The 19,305-nt window shown below is 35.4% G+C and overlaps 1 protein-coding gene across 1 annotated transcript in view; it reads right to left on the bottom strand.

Moving 5' to 3' along the window:
- LOC138332705 (uncharacterized) overlaps nucleotides 1-18,202 on the bottom strand; it is a 30,348-nt gene extending 12,146 nt beyond the window's left edge. Inside the window, exons 1-15 of the mRNA XM_069280696.1 lie at nucleotides 18,028-18,202; nucleotides 11,867-12,217; nucleotides 10,585-10,890; nucleotides 9,645-9,959; nucleotides 8,630-8,947; nucleotides 7,732-8,040; nucleotides 7,248-7,404; nucleotides 6,649-6,806; nucleotides 5,824-6,156; nucleotides 4,409-4,723; nucleotides 3,535-3,855; nucleotides 3,034-3,342; nucleotides 2,182-2,505; nucleotides 792-1,124; nucleotides 97-420 (exon numbers count right to left, since the gene is read on the bottom strand). Of these exons, the coding sequence (XP_069136797.1) occupies nucleotides 97-420; nucleotides 792-1,124; nucleotides 2,182-2,505; nucleotides 3,034-3,342; nucleotides 3,535-3,855; nucleotides 4,409-4,723; nucleotides 5,824-6,156; nucleotides 6,649-6,806; nucleotides 7,248-7,404; nucleotides 7,732-8,040; nucleotides 8,630-8,947; nucleotides 9,645-9,959; nucleotides 10,585-10,890; nucleotides 11,867-12,217; nucleotides 18,028-18,202 (4,348 nt within the window). The remainder of the gene's footprint in view (nucleotides 1-96; nucleotides 421-791; nucleotides 1,125-2,181; nucleotides 2,506-3,033; nucleotides 3,343-3,534; nucleotides 3,856-4,408; nucleotides 4,724-5,823; nucleotides 6,157-6,648; nucleotides 6,807-7,247; nucleotides 7,405-7,731; nucleotides 8,041-8,629; nucleotides 8,948-9,644; nucleotides 9,960-10,584; nucleotides 10,891-11,866; nucleotides 12,218-18,027) is intronic.
- Between the last annotated feature and the right edge of the window lie 1,103 nt (nucleotides 18,203-19,305).

Here is a 19,305-nt window from a genome sequence, read left to right as displayed (position 1 = left end):
ATAACAATTAGAACACTTAGAAATATGTGCAAGTATTTTCATTTTTTATTCAAATTAATATAATACAAATGTTTCTAAATTCAACAATACACTTACCGTAGCTTATTGTATCATTGTCCAGGCATACAAGTGTCACATAATGCCCGCTTTCACATATTCCATATTTATGTTGACAATCGCTGAATTTCCGGTTTTCCAGTATGCAGTTGACGTCAGTGACGCCTATGGGCATCCCAGACAGAAACTGGTCACCCAAAGCGGAGCAGCACTGCGCACGCCCGTCCCGGTACCCCATTGACTGACAAGCGATCCTGGCATCCAGGTCCCCGAAACCCTTGTCACAGACGGAATACCAACCAGTCCCATTGTAAAACTGTAACTGGCCATAGTTGGATAATTTGGACGCCCCAGAAAGACGAACTGTATAAAACGATAGTAGATTGTAGCTCTAATAAATCATGCGAAATATGAAAGTCAAAGCAATAAAACAAATCGAATGAGAGAATGCTGTTATGAATTCGATATAGCACCACTCTGGCCTACGTTACGAACTTTTATAAATGATGGCATAATTCAAATTCTACCAATGTTTGTCTAGAAACAGCTATTTGTTTGCGTTATTTACGTCCTAACGTTGTTATGAAATAACAGGTATATTTTATCTCCTATGATAATTTTCATGTTTTTTAAAATACGAAACGGCAGAGAAAGTGACTCAGTAATGAGATCAACTCCTCAACGGAAATGCGAGAAAAGACGAGAACGAGTTACAGATTCATTTTCGTACTTACCGTTGCTGTAACATTTGATGCTGACGTCATGTTTATGTGAAGCGCATGTCCGTCCAGGCTCCTCTCCTAAGGAGTCTACCATACACTCATAGATAGACGACTCGTTCCCCATACACGACAGAGAATTTATCCAAACTGGACCTGCGTCTGGGGACGGACTAGAGTTCAGAAACACGCCGTACGTATACCCTTTCTGACGACATATCACCGTGGCCTCTGAGTTTCCAACTGACCAGGCGCACACGGTTCCCCAGGTGCCGTTGATCTTGATCTTGACCAAGCCTTCAGAGGGCGTTTTCCCTCCGACCAATTCAATATCGTGACCGGCTCTATCTGAAACATTACATCGAGAAAATTACTGTGGGATGCACTATATTAAGTAGTTCTAAAATTGTGCATGGTATGATGAAAAATTATTGCATATATTATTAATAGTACAATTTAGTCTAAGAGGCATTCGGATTTGCATGAATATTGGAAACAAATCAGTTCTAATGGAAGTAGAAGTAGTAGATATACCTGTGGCATGCCACTTATGCCGACTGTGATCACAGTTTGTGAAGTCTACACATTTGTAATGCAACGTCTTGTATGCCGAACCCTTGCACGCGCGAGTAGAGTAAAGCAACTTCTTTCTAGAACTACTCATACGGTGTCCTTGTTACCATATTAGTTCTATGATCTGAAGAACAGCTCTATCAACTCCTCAGCAGTTATTTATAGCATTTTTAAACTAACTTCAATGACACTGGCTCGGGTATGGGTATTGCGTACATATTGTATCTACGTATATATATTATTTATTATATATGGATCAAGGAAGTAATGTCTTAATACGTTTTGGAATTCCAATGTGTTAATGTTTATTTTTTATTTTTCAGAGATTAATGTTTTTATGTCATATTTTGTTTGTGTTTATGCAACAGAATTAACTTCACTGAATTTTCCCTTTAAGTTGTGTTGTGTTGATATTTCCTAGCTATTTTAAACGTGTACGCGTTAAAAATCAATATTTTAATTTAGTCGTTTAATATCTTTGCGAATACGAACTTTACAAAAATCGGTAAATATTGAAAGTTTAAAACTGAGAGAGGCGGAGAAAAATATGAAGAACACTTTAAATACTTTTTTCTATGCCAAAAAGTACAACAAGTCACAGATCATACAACTTTAAGGTGTTAATAAAAATGCTTCAAAAACAGATAAACTACTACTGTAGTTTTGCTCAAAAGTACTGCAAAAATGGAATCCATTCGACGTTTGTTTGCTATTAAATTTTTGGGGGGTTTTCAGTATATATTTGATTGTTACCTCAATCAAAATATAACATAATGTAGCATCAAAATGTAGGGACGAATATTTGCCATTGAATAAATCGTTTGTATGGTACCTTTGTCAACATAGCAGAATGCTGCAGCAAACTTTTGTTGTGAACATTTGCCAATATTGCCCCAGTCAAGTTTACCACACTGGCCTAGATGCGACTCGGTACCATTACACGTGAGGTTTCGAAGCCAGCGGATCTCCTTACTGAAGATAGCCCATTTTTCTTTGTTCTTCGCGAGGTAACTAAAACCACCGTAGTATCCAGCCTGTTTACAAATGACGTTTGCATCTTGGTCATCGAAGCCTTCTGCACAAATATAGCCATTGTGGCCAAAGTACTTGACCTGCACTCTTCCAAAGTGACCATTCTCCAGCGACAAACCATAACCTAGGTTGAAGAAAAATATTAAATGAAATACTTATTTACTTCTTACTTATAAGAAAATTCTAGTATTGTATCCACTTATGTTATATATATTTCACTGGTAATTGCCAAAAATGAATGATATCAAACAAAAAATGTAATATATTTCTATGTCTTTGCTATCCTATGCAGTAATAATTATTACTCAGAAAGCTTACCATGTTCAGAAGAAATTAGATCCCTCAAAATTTCAATCTTGCCGAAAGATAAAACAATATTCCACTATAAATTTGATGAATGAATATAATGTTCACATATACTGCATAAAATGAAATATTAGTGTGTACATTTTTCGTGGTTGGAAGTGTTCAAACTCGTTCGTTTTATATAATCAAAGTTCAAAAGCATCCACGAAAACAATCGATGTCTTTGCACAGTGTACATTTCATTATATACAATAGAGCAAGTTCAGATTATCGGACTTTAACCATAAATTACATAAATAGCTATCCTTATATTAATAAACTCAAAAATTGTTAATCACAGACTTACCTAACGAAGGAGTCTTGTCCGAGCAGACAACAGAGGCATATGTGCCGCTTTCGCAGAACCCGATCCCCTTGTCTGAAGGACAGTCCGCCAGACTCGCTTCTCGTCCAGTGCACTGGATGTTGGTTCTGGCAAGCATGAAATCTACATCGCCGAACGCAGAGCAGCACATGCTTACCCCGACACTGTAGCCCATGTCTCGACAGGCCACTGTGGCATCTAGGTCGTCGAACCCGTCACTGCACACCATGCCGTGAGTACTCTCAGTTCGGATCTGAAGACCACCGTAGTCTTCTCCCGGGACGCTGCTTACTGAGGTAAAAAGTCAAAGTGAGATTCAGTAATTATTGCGCTGTTATGAGCATTGAATCTTTTTCTTCTCAGTTTTTACGTTTACATCACAGCAACTTTTAGTAAATATTGTACACATGTAATGTTTAAGCTACGTTTGTGCGTTCTATATTTGAGGGTTTTTTTAAATTGGTACTTTATTAGTGCTCCTACCTGGCCGGAAACAGAAGGCGCTAGCGTCGTGTCCGTGTTGCTTACAATAGTACTGCGCGTTGTTCCATCCCTCACTGATACAGGACAGTAAGGAAGGTTCAGAACTGTCACAAAACATCCCAGACAGGTACACAGGGCCCGTACCAGGCCCATAGTGCGACTGTTTGAAGGAGCGGCCGTCTGGAAATCCAAGCTGTCTACACAGAACCCTGGCATCATACTTAGTCCAGTCGTAATCACAGATGGTGCCCCAGGTCCCGTCGTAAGATACCTCCACCCGACCGTAGTGGCGCTTTCCACCCGCAAGACGAACTTGTACCCCTTCAAAATGAGAGTATTGATTTTAGTAGCATCATCTCAGATACTATACTATTAAACACTAATTGTATTTTGTCATCACAAATGCAGAAATGCATGTACATTAGGAATTTTTATATATTATAACTGTTAAATTATATATATATGAATGTATCTGATTATAAATGGCCAAATCTACTGACGGTTACTTTTTATAATAATGATGCTTATGGCAATATTGGAAATAACATTTTATTTATTTAATGTACCTTTTTTAAATCAGTGTCTCGTAAGTCTTTTCATGCTGGATATTTTAATTATCTTGTATGTACATAATGTGATGTTATGTATTATTGTGTTTAAAATATGTGACACTATAATAAAATATATCTTATCTTATCTTAATACGTATATGATTTATCGATCATGCGAAGAGAGTCAGCGGTTATCTTTAAATAGATATAACGCAAATTGCAACAATATTTATTTAACCAAAGGTATACTTCCTCTCGATGGCTTTTATCGTTTTAAAAATATCAGTATTCATCACAAGACACAATAAGAAAGAGATTATTACCTGTTCCGTTGTAGCAGAGTACCCCAGCGTATTTGATGGAATTAATACATTTCAAAGGTACGGTCGAATTAGCGGCGCAATCCGTCAGATCCTTTTCCTTTCCGCTACACTGGTAGTCATTAAACCAGACCGGCATCCCTCGTGATGCGTAGACATCAGACGGCCCTAAAACCACGCCCCCGGCGTACCCGAAGGACCGACACGTCACGTTCGCGTCGCGTTCGTCCCAGCCGTCCACACATATCGTACCGTTGATACCATATTTCTCCACAAGGACCATCCCATGATAGCCGTTTGTCAGATGTACTTTGGTGCCTATTTACGGGGGAAAGAAAAATGCACATCAATAAACGATCTTATATGAGTGGCTAGGTAATATGACATTTATTGAACGAGTTAAATAACTAGATATACCACGAACCTTTAAGCAAGTGACATACCATATTATTTAAGAAGTTTTAAAAGTTTAATAAATTCCTTATCACATAGCCACGAGTGTTAGATTCTATTTATCATAAAACCAGTATTTATGAAAATATAGACAAAACTTTTTAATTTCGTTTCTATATAAGAGAAGACGTTTCCGTCAACCGAGACAATCGTGCAACGTCATAATTTGATCATGACGTCATTATTGCTTGTGATGATGTCAAAAGAGTGTTATTAATTGTGTCTTACACGTAGCATGCAATGGACTGTGAATTGTGATGTGGATAAGTTCAATGAAGAATTTCTTCTTGCTCCTATTCCAGCATACAAGTAAGATGCTTTGTAATTTTACAACTGATCAACGTGTGTTTCTTTGTCCTTAATCACTCTCAATTGCCATGCTTTTCTGAAGCTTGTTTATTAATCTATCTATTTTTTTTAAAGATTTTTTTTTCCTTTTTTTATACATATGGCTGAGGATGAAATAGTGAAAAAGATATTTTAGTGCGATTTTCAAAGAGTGGTCGACATTTCAATTTATACTTCAAGTACAGGGGTGAGTGAGTATATTTGAATGTACTTGTACCGAATTACTAGTTATATCTGTATATAATTTGACTCTTTGGAAAAATAAAATAATGTTTCTTTATTAGACTAAATTATTATTTTTGTGGTGTCCGATAAAAAAGCGCCACTTTATAGAACGGTAGCAATGAAAATCTCTGTTGACGATAACCATTTCAATATCTCAAGACCTAGTTGGTAATATGGCGTATTAAAATTGGCAAATCCTCTTTAATACACTTCACTGATAGCAGAACAATTGGTTTCAAGAATTGGGGTTGTTAAGCGTTCAATATATAGATAATAACGAGGTGTAGGATAGTACGATTAAATGTAGCTACCATACAAAACAACTGTAGGATATGGGGTTCTCCACCAAAATTAAGGAATCTATTTCAAAACATTCAGAGATGTAACATTACCTGGATCTGCTCCGTCTTTGGTACATATCACACTAGCGTAATTCAAGGAAGGAGACACACACATCCCCTCTCTGTTCGCGGAGCAGTGTTGAAGCGAGTCCTCGGATCCATTGCATTTCACACTGGATATGTAATACATATGTTTGATGGAACCAAACGACCCTGGGGCCAGGACTTGAGCAGAGCTGAATCCTATCTCACGGCAGACAACGTCTGCCTCAGCTTGGCGGAAGCCGTCTGAGCAGATGCTAAACCATGTGCTTGTGTTTGCAAGCTTCATCTCTACTCGTCCTGCTAGGAATGTCGGTGTGTTTTTGCCACCAACAAGACGAACTATGGACCCAGAGAAAAATTTGGATATATGTTATTTTTAAAAAATTAAAAAATTTAAAAAAAAAATAAAAAGTACATATAGATAGAAAACTGTATTAAATACCTTGACTTTGAAGATTTTCTATCAAACCACATTTAAAAAAAAACAAATTTAAACAACAATTTCTAAATTTGTAGTGATCACATACGTTCCTCGACTCTTTAAACAAATTTTCTCCTCAATTTTCTTTGAGTGATAATATAGACTCTGTTCTTTATGTGAAAATGAATTTTCGGTTTTCGCGCTTAAATTGTAACTGACAAAATTCACTGTATGTTATAGCAGTAGTTGTATATAAATAATCTAGCTGATAGAGTTACTGATCAATGTCACGGACAAATACTGTTATTCTCAACATCTAAGTTCAACATCTATATGTTTATAAATATAATATATATATTTGTAATATTCAATTCAGTCCGTGCATTTATGAGTATAAATCAGTCACTTACCATTACCGAAACAATAGACACCGACGGATTCGTACCCAGTACCACAAGTCTGTTTGTCGGTTGAGCGCCAACCACTGGAAAGACACTCAATCAGTGAAGCTTCTGTGCCTGTACAATATACGTCTGATAGGAAAACTTCCCCTGTGGCAGGGGCCACCCTGTAACAGATAACATCACAAAATCGTAGTGACTGAAAACAATATACCATGCCAACTCTAATTGATAATTCTGTAAATGCATGCCACTTTGGATATGCTAATAGACATTATCCGTAGCCTAAGTACCCTTACTATGATGTTTAGAATGTCAAAAGACAGCACAGCAATATTTCTTTAATACGGTTTGGTTAATTCTGTGAAAAACCATGTTAACATTTAGCGATTGGAGTAATCGGATAACGATCTCCATGGGGTCAGTACCTTGCAACTGCTCAACGTGGGTTTAACAACTGCATCCCTGAGATGGCAAGTTCGTGGTTATTTATTAGATAATATTTTCTCCAAGGCAACCTCAGTATTAAAACAAAAACATCTATGTCCACAGCACGTCTAAGCATGCCGATCAGTACCTTTTGTAAAATAGGAACTACAGAAGCTTACTGGTATGGTTCCCCGCTGACGAAGCCGAGTTGTCTGCAAACAACTTCCGCTTCCTTTTGGCCCCAACTTCTATCACAAACAATGCCTTCTTCGTCATCTATTGTTAAAGCAACACGTCCAAAATAATGATCTCCGCCAACTAGCTTCACTGCCAAATCTGTTAAGGCAAAGGCGACATTTTAAACTCAATAACTCAGAAAATATCTTTTGGAGTTTTATTGATAAAAAGGGTCAAATATGTAAAAAAAAAAAACAAACAAACAATGCGGATAAAGGTATTCTAAAACTCTGATATTCGAAGTACAAATAAGCATCATACTGCTCCTTGCATGTTCAAAATATTTCTTAGCACAATGCAATGCAGACTTCTAGTCATGATCTTTGATATTGTAACCAAAGTTATAAAATTTGCAAACAGTATCTTTATGCTATTGATTTTAAATGACACCCGTTGATAACAAAATATGCCTACACAGCTCCTTACCATATTGGCTGTAACAGACAGCCCCTGCGACTGTGTTACTGTAGCAGATTCCCATCTCTTCCTTACACTCCGCGAGCGAAGATTCCGTGCCCTTACACATGAAATCTGTGACAACAATAGGTGCACGCTGGTCCCGTTGGTAGTTCGTGGCTCGTCCACCCTTGTAACCAAGGCTACGGCACAGCACGTCCGCATTACTGTCAACCCAGAACGAAGAACAAACATGACCGACCACGTTGTATCGGGATACAGACACTCGGCCATAACTAGCTTTTCCCGGCTCGCGCGACTGAAGTGAAATCACGGCTTCTGAAAAAACAACAAGTAACATCATTTAATTTGGCCATGACGAGAAGGCTAAACGAAATACAACGATGGATTATTTTTCATAATGCTTGCTTAAGATTTTTCTCCATAACAAGTAATGATTTTATGATCTGATCTGAAGTGACCAGGAAATAATATTGAGTCTGGTCAAAGAAAAAAACAAAAACGAAAACACACAAACCATGGAATACATGTTGATTGTTTGATCAATAGATATCTTTCTTTACAAGTTTTTGTATCGTTTATATATGTATCTCTTTACCCGGTTTTGAGCGTATATTGTTAATGCCTGACAGGTATAGTACAGAAGTGAACAGTTGGTGGTTTTAATAATTGTAAGCATAATGCAACAATAAAAAAGAATTATTAATAATATGAATAAATTATAGTGTCTTCACAATAACAGATATAACTGAATTCTTATGTAAACAGACTATTTGCTACATATTTAAAAAGCGCTTTGTATCGTTTGTTTATTATCAAAATATATCATCTATCATATCAAATAGCAGTGAATTTGTTCTTCTACACATAAATACACAAGAAATTTACCGTTCAGTATCATTCATACCTTGCGATGCTGATCCGTTGAAACAGGAAACAACAGCATATCCATGGTAACTGTTGGCACAGACGGTACCCTTTTTGTACGGACAATCTAGGATGGACTTCTCTTTACCAGTGCAGTTGATACCCGCCCGGATGATCATGAAGTAAAACTTTCCATAGCCTCCCTGTGGCAAGGCCTTTCCATTGTTATATCCTAACTGGCTACACACTACCCTGGCGCTGGCGTCAGAGAAGCCTGATCCACAGAGGCCGAACCAGGATCCATTCTTGTAGACCTCGACGAAGCCGACTGACTCCGACATGAGACGACTGAGACGGACTGAAAGAAAGTGATATGTTTTATGAAATTCGCTGCATGGAATTTGTATGTCACCACATTCGATGTACAAGCCACCACAATCAATGTGTATGTTACCATATTCAATATATATGTCACCATATTCAAGTTGTATGTCACCATATTCAATGTATATGTCACTATATCAAATTTGCATTTCGTTCTTCCCTGACAGATTTAATTTGAAGATTGAACAAATTAAGGTTTATATTGTATAACGTTTATTTTAAATGTCAAACTTGCTCATAGAAATAGATGAGCCGTCTTTGCATTTTTCTTGCACTATTGAATGACTCGTTTCATCGTAATCGCATGAATAATGACTGAAGTAATTGTCTTGCATTAGAACGTTTATTTCTCAATGAAAATCATACTAGATTGTCTTGCATTAGAACGCTTATTTCTCAATGAAAATCATACTAGATTTAAATTTCACAGGCAAAGAAACCTTCACGTGTATCAGTTTGAACCAATAAACAGGTTATGTTTTAAAAGCAGCTTATTCATTGGTCAGTATTGTTGACAACAACGTGACCAAAAAAAAGGTCAAAGTTCAGATAAAATTGAAAACATATTAGTTACAGACAGTGTTGATGCAATAGTACTGAGCGTAAGCGCAGTCTGTTGTCGTTTTGTGGTTAGAGTTATCTTTCTTTGTTAATAACTCTCTAATACTTACTGTGTCTGTAGCATTCCACGCCAACGTCAAGAGCATGTGTATTACACTCTGCATCTCCAGATGCTTGCCAGCCTGTGTTGTTACACATAAATATGGATTTCTCTGTACCTTTACACGACAGCGAGGACATATAAATGTTCCCTTTGCCTTTTGGCACACTTGCCAGGGCGTGCCCGTCTGCGAACCCTTTTTGGCGACACAAAACGGCCGCTTCTTTGTCTGTCCATCTATCCGTACCACATATAGTCCCTACTTGGCCGTCAAAAGTGATATCCACCCGTCCAATGTGTGTGTCCGTAATACTTATCTCGGGACCTGCAATGCAATTAGGGTTCTGAGGGTTCAAAAATACACAACAAAATGCAATTACAACAATTTAACATCCGAGGAAAACGATAAATGCATTCATTGAAATTATACTATATCTGTCATTGATTCGCGTGGTATGGTAGCTGTTCAAATTTGTGTTCTTGTTATGAATCTTATTAACAACTATGATCACCAGTTTTGCTTGCGGAACGACTTTCAAAGACCTAACGGTATGTTTGTAACCGGGAAACTGATTTCACGGCCCAGATTAGGAAGGCTAGTGATAGAACAATATCCCACCGCTGCCACCATTTGATGTTATCGGTGAAACATAGCATTTATAACAAACGAATTCCTCGTCTATTTCAGAAACAGAAGAAGCACCTATTACTATGTAACAGAATATGAGAAATGTAGTGGGCAGACCGGGTTCGACCCCGGGACCCCGAGACCTCGCGACCCCGGATCATTAGTCGGGTGCTCTACCGATTAATGAGCTACTGTACCTTGTTACCAATTCTCGACATAGTCAACTTCCGCTAAACATGTTTAAATAACTTTTTAATATGTAGGGAAAGCACGGGCACTTGCCGGTGTTATCATTTTATCTGACTGTTTGCAATATATTTACCTGACGTTTTGAAACACAGAACGGACGCTGCCTTGCAGTTAAACACTGGTGTCCAAACGCCTTGCTCATCCCCAAGACAAGCCGCCAAAGACTTATCGGTGGGATCACAATTACGATGTAATGTCCATCCGATCTGGTCTTGCGTCTGGTTACTTCCATACACCACACCCCCTGCATAGCCTCGTTGTTTACACGCTAGTGTTGCCTCTATCGGTCCCCAGTCATGGTTACAAACGTGCCCCCACTCCCCTAGGTGGCGCACCTCAACTCTACCATAATGGTCGTTCGATATCCGCATGTCAAATGCTGAAAAGTCAAATGTTATAAATATATTTTATCAACTAAATATGGAAGACATATTGTATAACCCCCAACCATCTTTCATTCCAAAGAAATATTGCAATCGTTCATGCAATGATCTAATTAATTCACCATTCTTGGACCATGTTTATTTCAGTGTTCTTATATTTTGTGTAAACGATTAATATCTGCCTTATATCAGTAAACAAACCGAGATCATTTTGATCTGTCAATAGAATACTGTTTGTACGAAAGATCAGCAGTTACAACAAGACAAATACAATAAATTATTTGTTCATTAGTATCGAAAACATCACAACTTGAAAGTTTTTAAATGTTACACGACAATGAACTTACGGTGCTGACATCCGTGAAAATTCCCATATTGTTATTACATGTATATTGGTTTGTTCTTATTCTCATTATTTTGTTGTCGCATATTAACATAGGTATTGACCGCTGGTCGATGGTTTTTCTCCGGGAACTCCGGTTTTCATCCACCATCTCAGTCTGACACGTCCTTAAATGACCCTGACTGTTCATATGAAGTTTTATTGATAAAACTAAGAAATTCAAACCAACTCTTTAGACAGAATCTTGCACTTACTAATGCATGATAGAATACTGACTTTAGTCGGTGTTAGACAAAGCCTTGTAATAGGCGGTGCCATGTAAACGGTAATTAAGTAACTACAAAATTCCGCAATCGGGAACCTTCGGCTCTTTCCGTTTTACTAAAACTACCTTAGGTTCTTGATTGAAAACATTCGTCTTGTATTTTTCTTTTTTTTTCTTTTTCTTTTTTTTTTTTTTTTGTGTAATCCTGAACTAGACAATAACATGTATAAATCTTAGACTGGGTTACCTGTCGTAGTATTTCTACCCTCCGCTAGTAGTCGCTCCGAAAATGCATATATAAGCGCATCCTAGCGAGAGAATTGGTACTAAGGCAGGTAATCCATTCTATCATAAATATACTTACTATTGTTGACCTGTTCTAGTGTAGTATTATAACATATTACTCCCGCCATAAAATTATGGTGACACGTTGATGACGTAAACTTTTTTCTCCTACAATCCAGCAATGACGTCTCATTTCCAAAACAAGTAAAGTTATAGTAGGCTTTCTTATAAAGAATCCAGATCTCGTATTCCGGTGAGTCTTTAGACGCGTTAGATAGGGCGCGTCCCGAGGTGTATCCGAGTTGACGACACACAACGCCTGCGTCGGTATCATCCCAGGAACGATCACTGCACACTTCCGCCCAACGGTGGTCCGAAAATATCTCTACCGATCCAACATTAGGCTGGAGTTTCGCATTGGTCAGTCGAACTGGAATACAAAAAGAGTGTGATTTTTGTTATATATGCCACAACTGGGCGAAAAATTTGACATGTTCCTTTTTTCATTAGTGATATATATTATTTTTTAAGCATAAGGTTTAATAAATAAATGGGGAAATTATAGAAATGGTCAGACAGACATAAATGATGCTTTATTAACGTTAGTTACAAAACAGATATAATGCAATGTGATATTCCTTTTTTTATACCTTATGTATGTTTAGATACTATTCCTGCAGAAATCAATTTACAAATACTCATAATACTGCACGAATGTGAAGTGAAATTGTCGACCACAACTTGGTGTCGTGGTATGACCGTATGTACTCATTTTACTGCAATGTAGATGTAATATAACGATTTTTGGCAGTACCGCCAAAAATCATTTTCTGTCTTTACTGTACAACTTTCACCTGTTTTGTTATGTGTTCTTTTCCAAAAAGAAACTGCTAATAGATGAATTTTAATCTCACCTAGTGTAGAAAGTTTTTTGTAATTTTAGAATTTGTTTACTGTATGTGTCAAGTATATTACATGTGTTTATCTAGCTTGCAGAAAGAGTTGACGTACACCTTCCATTTTCTTTGTTTTTTTTATCAAGTATTTCATCCATTAGTATTAAAAGTATGACCAACAATGTCGGCATTGTGATGTAGGCATTGCTAAATCGGTAGTGCCAGATTCGTCTTAGTGTTATATGTATTTGTGTCACATTGAAAGGTTATATAGGACATAATTAAAAGTCTGTGTTGTGTTTAATTAATCAAGCGTAATATGACTTCATCTTGTTGACACAGCTGTTGTATACGTATTAAATTTTATGGGTTTTTTTTCCTTTTTTTAATTTCTTATCTGTGGTATAAACAAATAAGGTCTGCACTTTTGCTTGAATATAGTTCTCTTTTCATCCAATGATTACACTGTGCAACATGAACCCTTTTGGAATTTGTAATTTCTAATCTCATTCTGCAGGTACCACGTTTCATATTAGCAAGTACACTTGAATAAAGACTTTCTATTTATATCTTTAATTAACTCCATTTCATATTTCTGACATCGATTCAGAACTTTTAATCATAAAATGATCAAATTTAATTAACATTTTTGAATAAATCAATATCTATTATTATCTTCATTCAAATAAATCCCCCCCCCAAAAAAAAAAAAAAAAAAAAAAATAAGTACCATTAATTATCATATACAACAGTAGAAAAGAAAGTTAAAATGCATACTCTTTTTTTATTTTAATTTATTCGTAATTAATTCTAAATTGATATTCATTTTAAACGTTTACTTCCTTCTAGCACTAATAAGGAACTTACGATGTTAACTTTTTTTTTCATTTTTATTTTGTATTTGCATTTTGTTTCAATGTCTTCAGAAAACATTTCACACCAAATATATAAATGTTATCAAATGGCTCTTTTCTTTAGTGTAGAATTTTATAACCTGAATTTGATTAGTCTTTGAAATATTAATACAATATTGTGTCTGTTTTCCAGATATAATTTATAACAGTAATTATGAATCTGTCATCTGGAATTGTGTTTAATTGCATATAAATATGCATATGTAATGTTGTTATTGTCTAGGATATCTTTAATTATAGTTATATTGCTTGTGTTGAGTGTGATATAGCATAAGGCAAATGTTCATACTGCAGGTATAAACATGTTCTTGATATAGGGAAGTTTATGAGAAAAAATATTATTTCTTCAAATATTCTCAAAATTCAGAAAATTGTATCTTTAGAATATATTTTCAAGTGACGCTGAACAAGGGAATGCGGTTGACATTCTGTGTGTAGGCTTTTTTTTTATTTTATTTTATTTTATTTTTATTTTATTTTATTTTATTTTGGGGGTGTTTGTTTCTACTTTGTGATCAGGAATAATTGATTAGATATACGGCCTCTTCATATGCGGTGTTTTTTCATGTGTGCGTGTTTTGGGAGACTGTAGTTAGTTCGTGTTATAACCCTTTGTTATAGCGATATACTCCATGTATACTAAACGGTAACAGAAACTACCATTTTTATAGACTTTATGGTTTTCTTGGCCAATACAGAACGTCAGGGCATGTCAACCAAGAAAGTAAAAAGAAAACAAACGACCTTCCAAATAGCAAAGCGGATGTAAAGGTCTGCATGGTAACCTTTCTATTTCAATGCCACTCATCTCGTATTTAATTTAGTATTTTTTACATTTGCACTATCGACGGCTCTTTTTTAAATAATACGCAACTACATCTTATGCTTACAAGGCACCTCACTCTATTACGGTTGTGGTATTTAGAAACACCTTCATCTTATCATTAAGTTGATGATGCCCGCGTGTTTACTGCAATATTTGAGACGTAACATTTACTAGACTCAATTATTTAGAACAAGATCATTTTAAATCAAGACTTGCATTTATGATTCAAGGTATCTTTGTCCATTCCACGTCTTCAAAAGGCCTATTTTTTATTTGTACCAAACAATTTTTTGAATATATCTTTGTAATTTTTGTTAGGTAGTCGATCACAAATACACAATTGTAATTAAATAACCGGTTATCAATTTCATTTTAGTATTTGTTCCAATGCCTCATGCACACCTTAGTTAAGTCACTGAAGGATATTATGAATATGTAGTAACCGCTGGTTTCCCTTTGTATATATATATTTTTGCGTTAAAGTGGTAATTTCCCTTAATAGACTATTTGGTGATATTTATTATTACTTAGTTCCATACTTAGTTCGCTGTCATATCTAATCAATTTATTATCTTTGTGAAAAATGTTCTTCAGGTTTGGTAAGGAATGCTCTATAAATGGTCATTTGAAACATTCATCGAAATAATTACTCGTGACGTTTCGATAAACACACTGTTATCTTTATCAGACATTAAAGGGCCACTACCTTTCCGAAACGGCTTTTAATTTTTAAATTAGGAATGTAAAACGAGATCAATAATTTTGTAGAGTCGCAGAAGTTATTAACTATACGTTTACAAGCAAACTTATCATCGCCTTCAGAACTATTTAATTAGAATAAAAAAAAATGTTAATTTTCATAACGCGGGTCGTTTTATGTTTCCCGCCGTCGTCCTAAATGCCGCGCGGTAGTTGACTATCACTGCGCCAGACGACAAAACAGCGAAATTAATCTCCACTGTTATCGTACATTAGACAGGAAATCTTGCATATTTTTGGTGTTGTAACCTCATCTTAAGCCATCGATATATATTTTCTTTTGTTATTAATGTTTTTAAGAAACCTTTAAATTTTGCTCCGGAAAGGTAGTGGGCCTTTAATGTAATATTGCACTGGTCATTTACGTCTGATGTCGTATGTAACGTCGCTTTTGATTGGCTAAAACAACGGGTTTATCATTCCATAGAAAAAAATTATTCTTCAATGAATTTGGAATTTTAAAGAGATTATCTATAGTGAATTAGGTTTAATTTGAATCGATTCCTACGTTATGAAGATATATACACAAAGTCGGAGTGTAATCTATATAATCTACAAAGCACTTTATGATGAGTGTGCCTTCAGATGTTTTGTGTTTTATCTCCATAACAAAACAAAAATATATTCAACGTAATCCTTATAATTCTTGGTTTATTGATGGGCTCTTTTTCTTTTAGAAATTATTACTCTGTGTATTAACCAATCAAATGTGACGTTATAAACGGTGACGTCATTTTTACGTTATGGGCTGATAAAATAATTGTATGCCAATGAAAATGATTGTTATAAGAAAGATTTAATTATATCGCAATAACAGTGAAAATATATTCAAATCGTCAGTAATTGACGCATGACGTAACGCTATGTTACAGTGTTATTATACCGTAATTACTCCATGCATATCCACGTAGAGAGCGTAATCTACATACATTTAGAGATGTGTTCTGTAATAGATTTGTTTACTGTGACAAATATCACATCTGTGCATACATCAAAACCTTCTGTAAGCATGAAGGTTAATTTAAATGTGACTATTAAGGCAGACGTTACGAATGCAACTCTCTTGATGATATGATATAATAATCATAGTAATTGAACCATTAAAGATATATAACGTTGCATGCATGACATTGAATTCGGTTAACAATATTCTTTATTGGGTTGATAAATTCAGGAATTGTCCTCAGTCAAAAGCTATAGCTGTATGTAGGTGATATTACAGTTACACGTATTTGCACAAACCGTGCGCATTTTGAAGTCGGTTAACAATAATCTTTACTAGGTTGATAAATTCTAGAATTGACCTCTGTCAAAGACAATATTTGTATGTATGTGATATTACTGTCATATTCATGGATGTGCTGTATAGATGAGAAAGTTTGTATGATGAAAAAGTTTTTGAGAAGATTTGTCAGAATGTCAAATTATGGTATTAGTTTTATTAAACATAAGAAATATGACAAACGGACATAGAAATTATGTAGTTCGTAAATATTTTTTTTTTAAACAGAATTCAAATTGTTTGACCGGCACGACATTTTCAGCCTATCATAAGATCGGCAAATGACGTCACTTTGCTTATATATTACGGAAGTGGAGTGATTGTATTCCCGGAAAACCGCAATTGAAAAAGCATTAGTACTGTATATTGAATATTCCGAAATAACATATAGCGCAGACAGGTAGTATATATATATATGTACCAGTAAGAGTTATTACAGACATAGCTTATAAATATTCATTTGACATAACTTATAAATATTCAACAGAGATAACTTATAAATATTCATCAGAGGGTTGTCAGACACTTTTTTATATATACATGTCGATTCTGACGAGGGATAATAAATATGGGCTCTTTAGTATCGTAGATGTCCCTGTCAATATATATACGTTAATCAAATTATTGTGCATAAAAATATACATTCATACTATATAGAAAACTAACAGTGCAAATTAAATGTATGAGTATAAAGAAATGTATTTCAAGTTTAATTATCGTCGTAAAGTTAAGGTATTTCAATAATCTTATTAAACATGTATATATTAAAATAACTGATCGTAAAAAAATTAAATCCAGTATCCTTTACATATTTGATTGATTGAATGATTCTAGTTCTTTTGTATTTCCTTTAGATAAGTGAATCAGTAATCCATAGTTTTTAATAACCGCAGTTATACTGAATACATTACATTCTTTTTAGTAAATTTAATTATCACACAAGCGAATAGTTAATTAATCAATCAGTTAGAAATAAAAATTCACATCTAAAGTCGATCAGAGGTTTTAGATTGAACCTTATAAACTATACATGTACACTATAAATATGTCTACATTTTAGCGGTCATAACGTTCAGCGCTTTTCGCGCCAGACCATTTACGACAGACTATGTCTGCGCTATATTGTCAATTGTTAGGAGTGTTTTGTTATGTATATCGTTAGAATCGAATCAATTACAAATGCGCAAACTTCGGTTCAAATCCGTTTTTTCCAATTCAATTTAATAGCGGCAAAATGAATCTGATATTCGCAAATAAATATGAAACTTTATTCTGTTTATACATTTCAAATACTCATAATGAGGAAAAACGGTATTAAACTAGTTTATTAATAATCCGAAATAAAAGGCCAAAATAAATTCAAAGTAAAATCAAAATCATTTCTATGGATGTATTTCAAATACTGTTTCCATAGTTATCTACCCTTGTGGGTAGGTATTGATTGTAATGTAATGTGTTTGTGAACGTAACGTCATACTTTTCGAAATAATGACGTCACAATGGATACCTACATGCAAGGGAGGTAACTCTGTACTATGCAATGCTGGGATACACTATGCCTACCTTTATCTTCGAAACACGAGACACCTGCGTCTTCTTGATGGTTACAGTTGTTCTGACCCCAGGGATTAGTCCGACACTCCAGCAAAGACTGCTCAGATCCGGCGCAGATGACTTCGTCTAATACTATAGGTAGATCATGTCGTCCGGGGCCAAAATAAGCAAGAGGGTGAGCCATCTATCCAAATAAAAGAAATAAAAACCTCTCGGTATCAATATGTTAAGTGAAAACGGCACTGAAATTCAGGCATAATGAGTTTCTGGTCTGACATATTCAAAGGTGGTAAATGCTACTGTTCGCGGATTATCAAAATCATATAAAATTTACTAATGGACGTTAGACGGATTTATCAGGTCTGATGTACTCCAATGTGGTACATTTGTATTTGCTCCTCTTCGCTGATTATTAAATCAGAATTTAAAAAATTTACTAATGGACATTAGTCGTATTCACTTCAATGAATCCTATATAATCGATCAAATGGATTTAATTAAATAAAAATGAATAAATGAAAATAGAAGTGAAACGGTCATAATATACTTGACGCGTTTATTTCAGTGCTAATGCAATATAATCCAATTGCATAAGTTACACTCATTTCTTTGGTTAGATCTTTGAGGTTATTTTTCCATAGACCGAAAGAATTGTACGCCAAGACGTATAATGACGTCATACATAAAGAACGTTTTCGCGGGATATTTAAATAGCGGCACATTTACTGGCCAAACTGAACTATTGGATAAGATATAACAGCGCTACAAATCAATTTGATTTATTGGAAAAGATATTAATGTCTAATTAGTATCTGAATGGGTTATTTGAATTAAATAGTATAAGCATTATCTTGATATCTTTGGGTTTATGAATTCATGGACAGAAATTGGGCGGACATTCTTTTTCATAGACACTTCGCGCCTGTGAAGAATGTCCATCCGTTTTTTTGTTATTGTGAATAACGTTTACATAACTACTTACACCCCAAGATAGCCCTAACTGTCGACACACTACGTCGGCCGCCGCGCCGTCCCAGAAATCGTCACACACTGTCCCCCACGTGATGTTGTCCTTGGATATCTCCACTCGACCATTCGTTCGGTCCGTTCCATCTCGTAATCTGAGATATAGCACTGAAAAGGGAGAAAGACAAATGTTTAATTAAAACAATGCAGGCCAAAGTTTACACTAATATAACAGTATATAACCATTGTAAATTTTATTTCGGATGTTCGCATGTTGGGAACAACAAACCGATGATAATATAAAAACTTTACCTATTCTTG

Source organism: Argopecten irradians, chromosome 10 (genome assembly GCF_041381155.1).
Source record: "Argopecten irradians isolate NY chromosome 10, Ai_NY, whole genome shotgun sequence".
In the NCBI taxonomy this organism is placed as follows: domain Eukaryota; kingdom Metazoa; phylum Mollusca; class Bivalvia; order Pectinida; family Pectinidae; genus Argopecten; species Argopecten irradians.
Note: the sequence above shows the minus strand (reverse complement) of the source record. Positions and strands in the feature narration are given on the sequence as shown.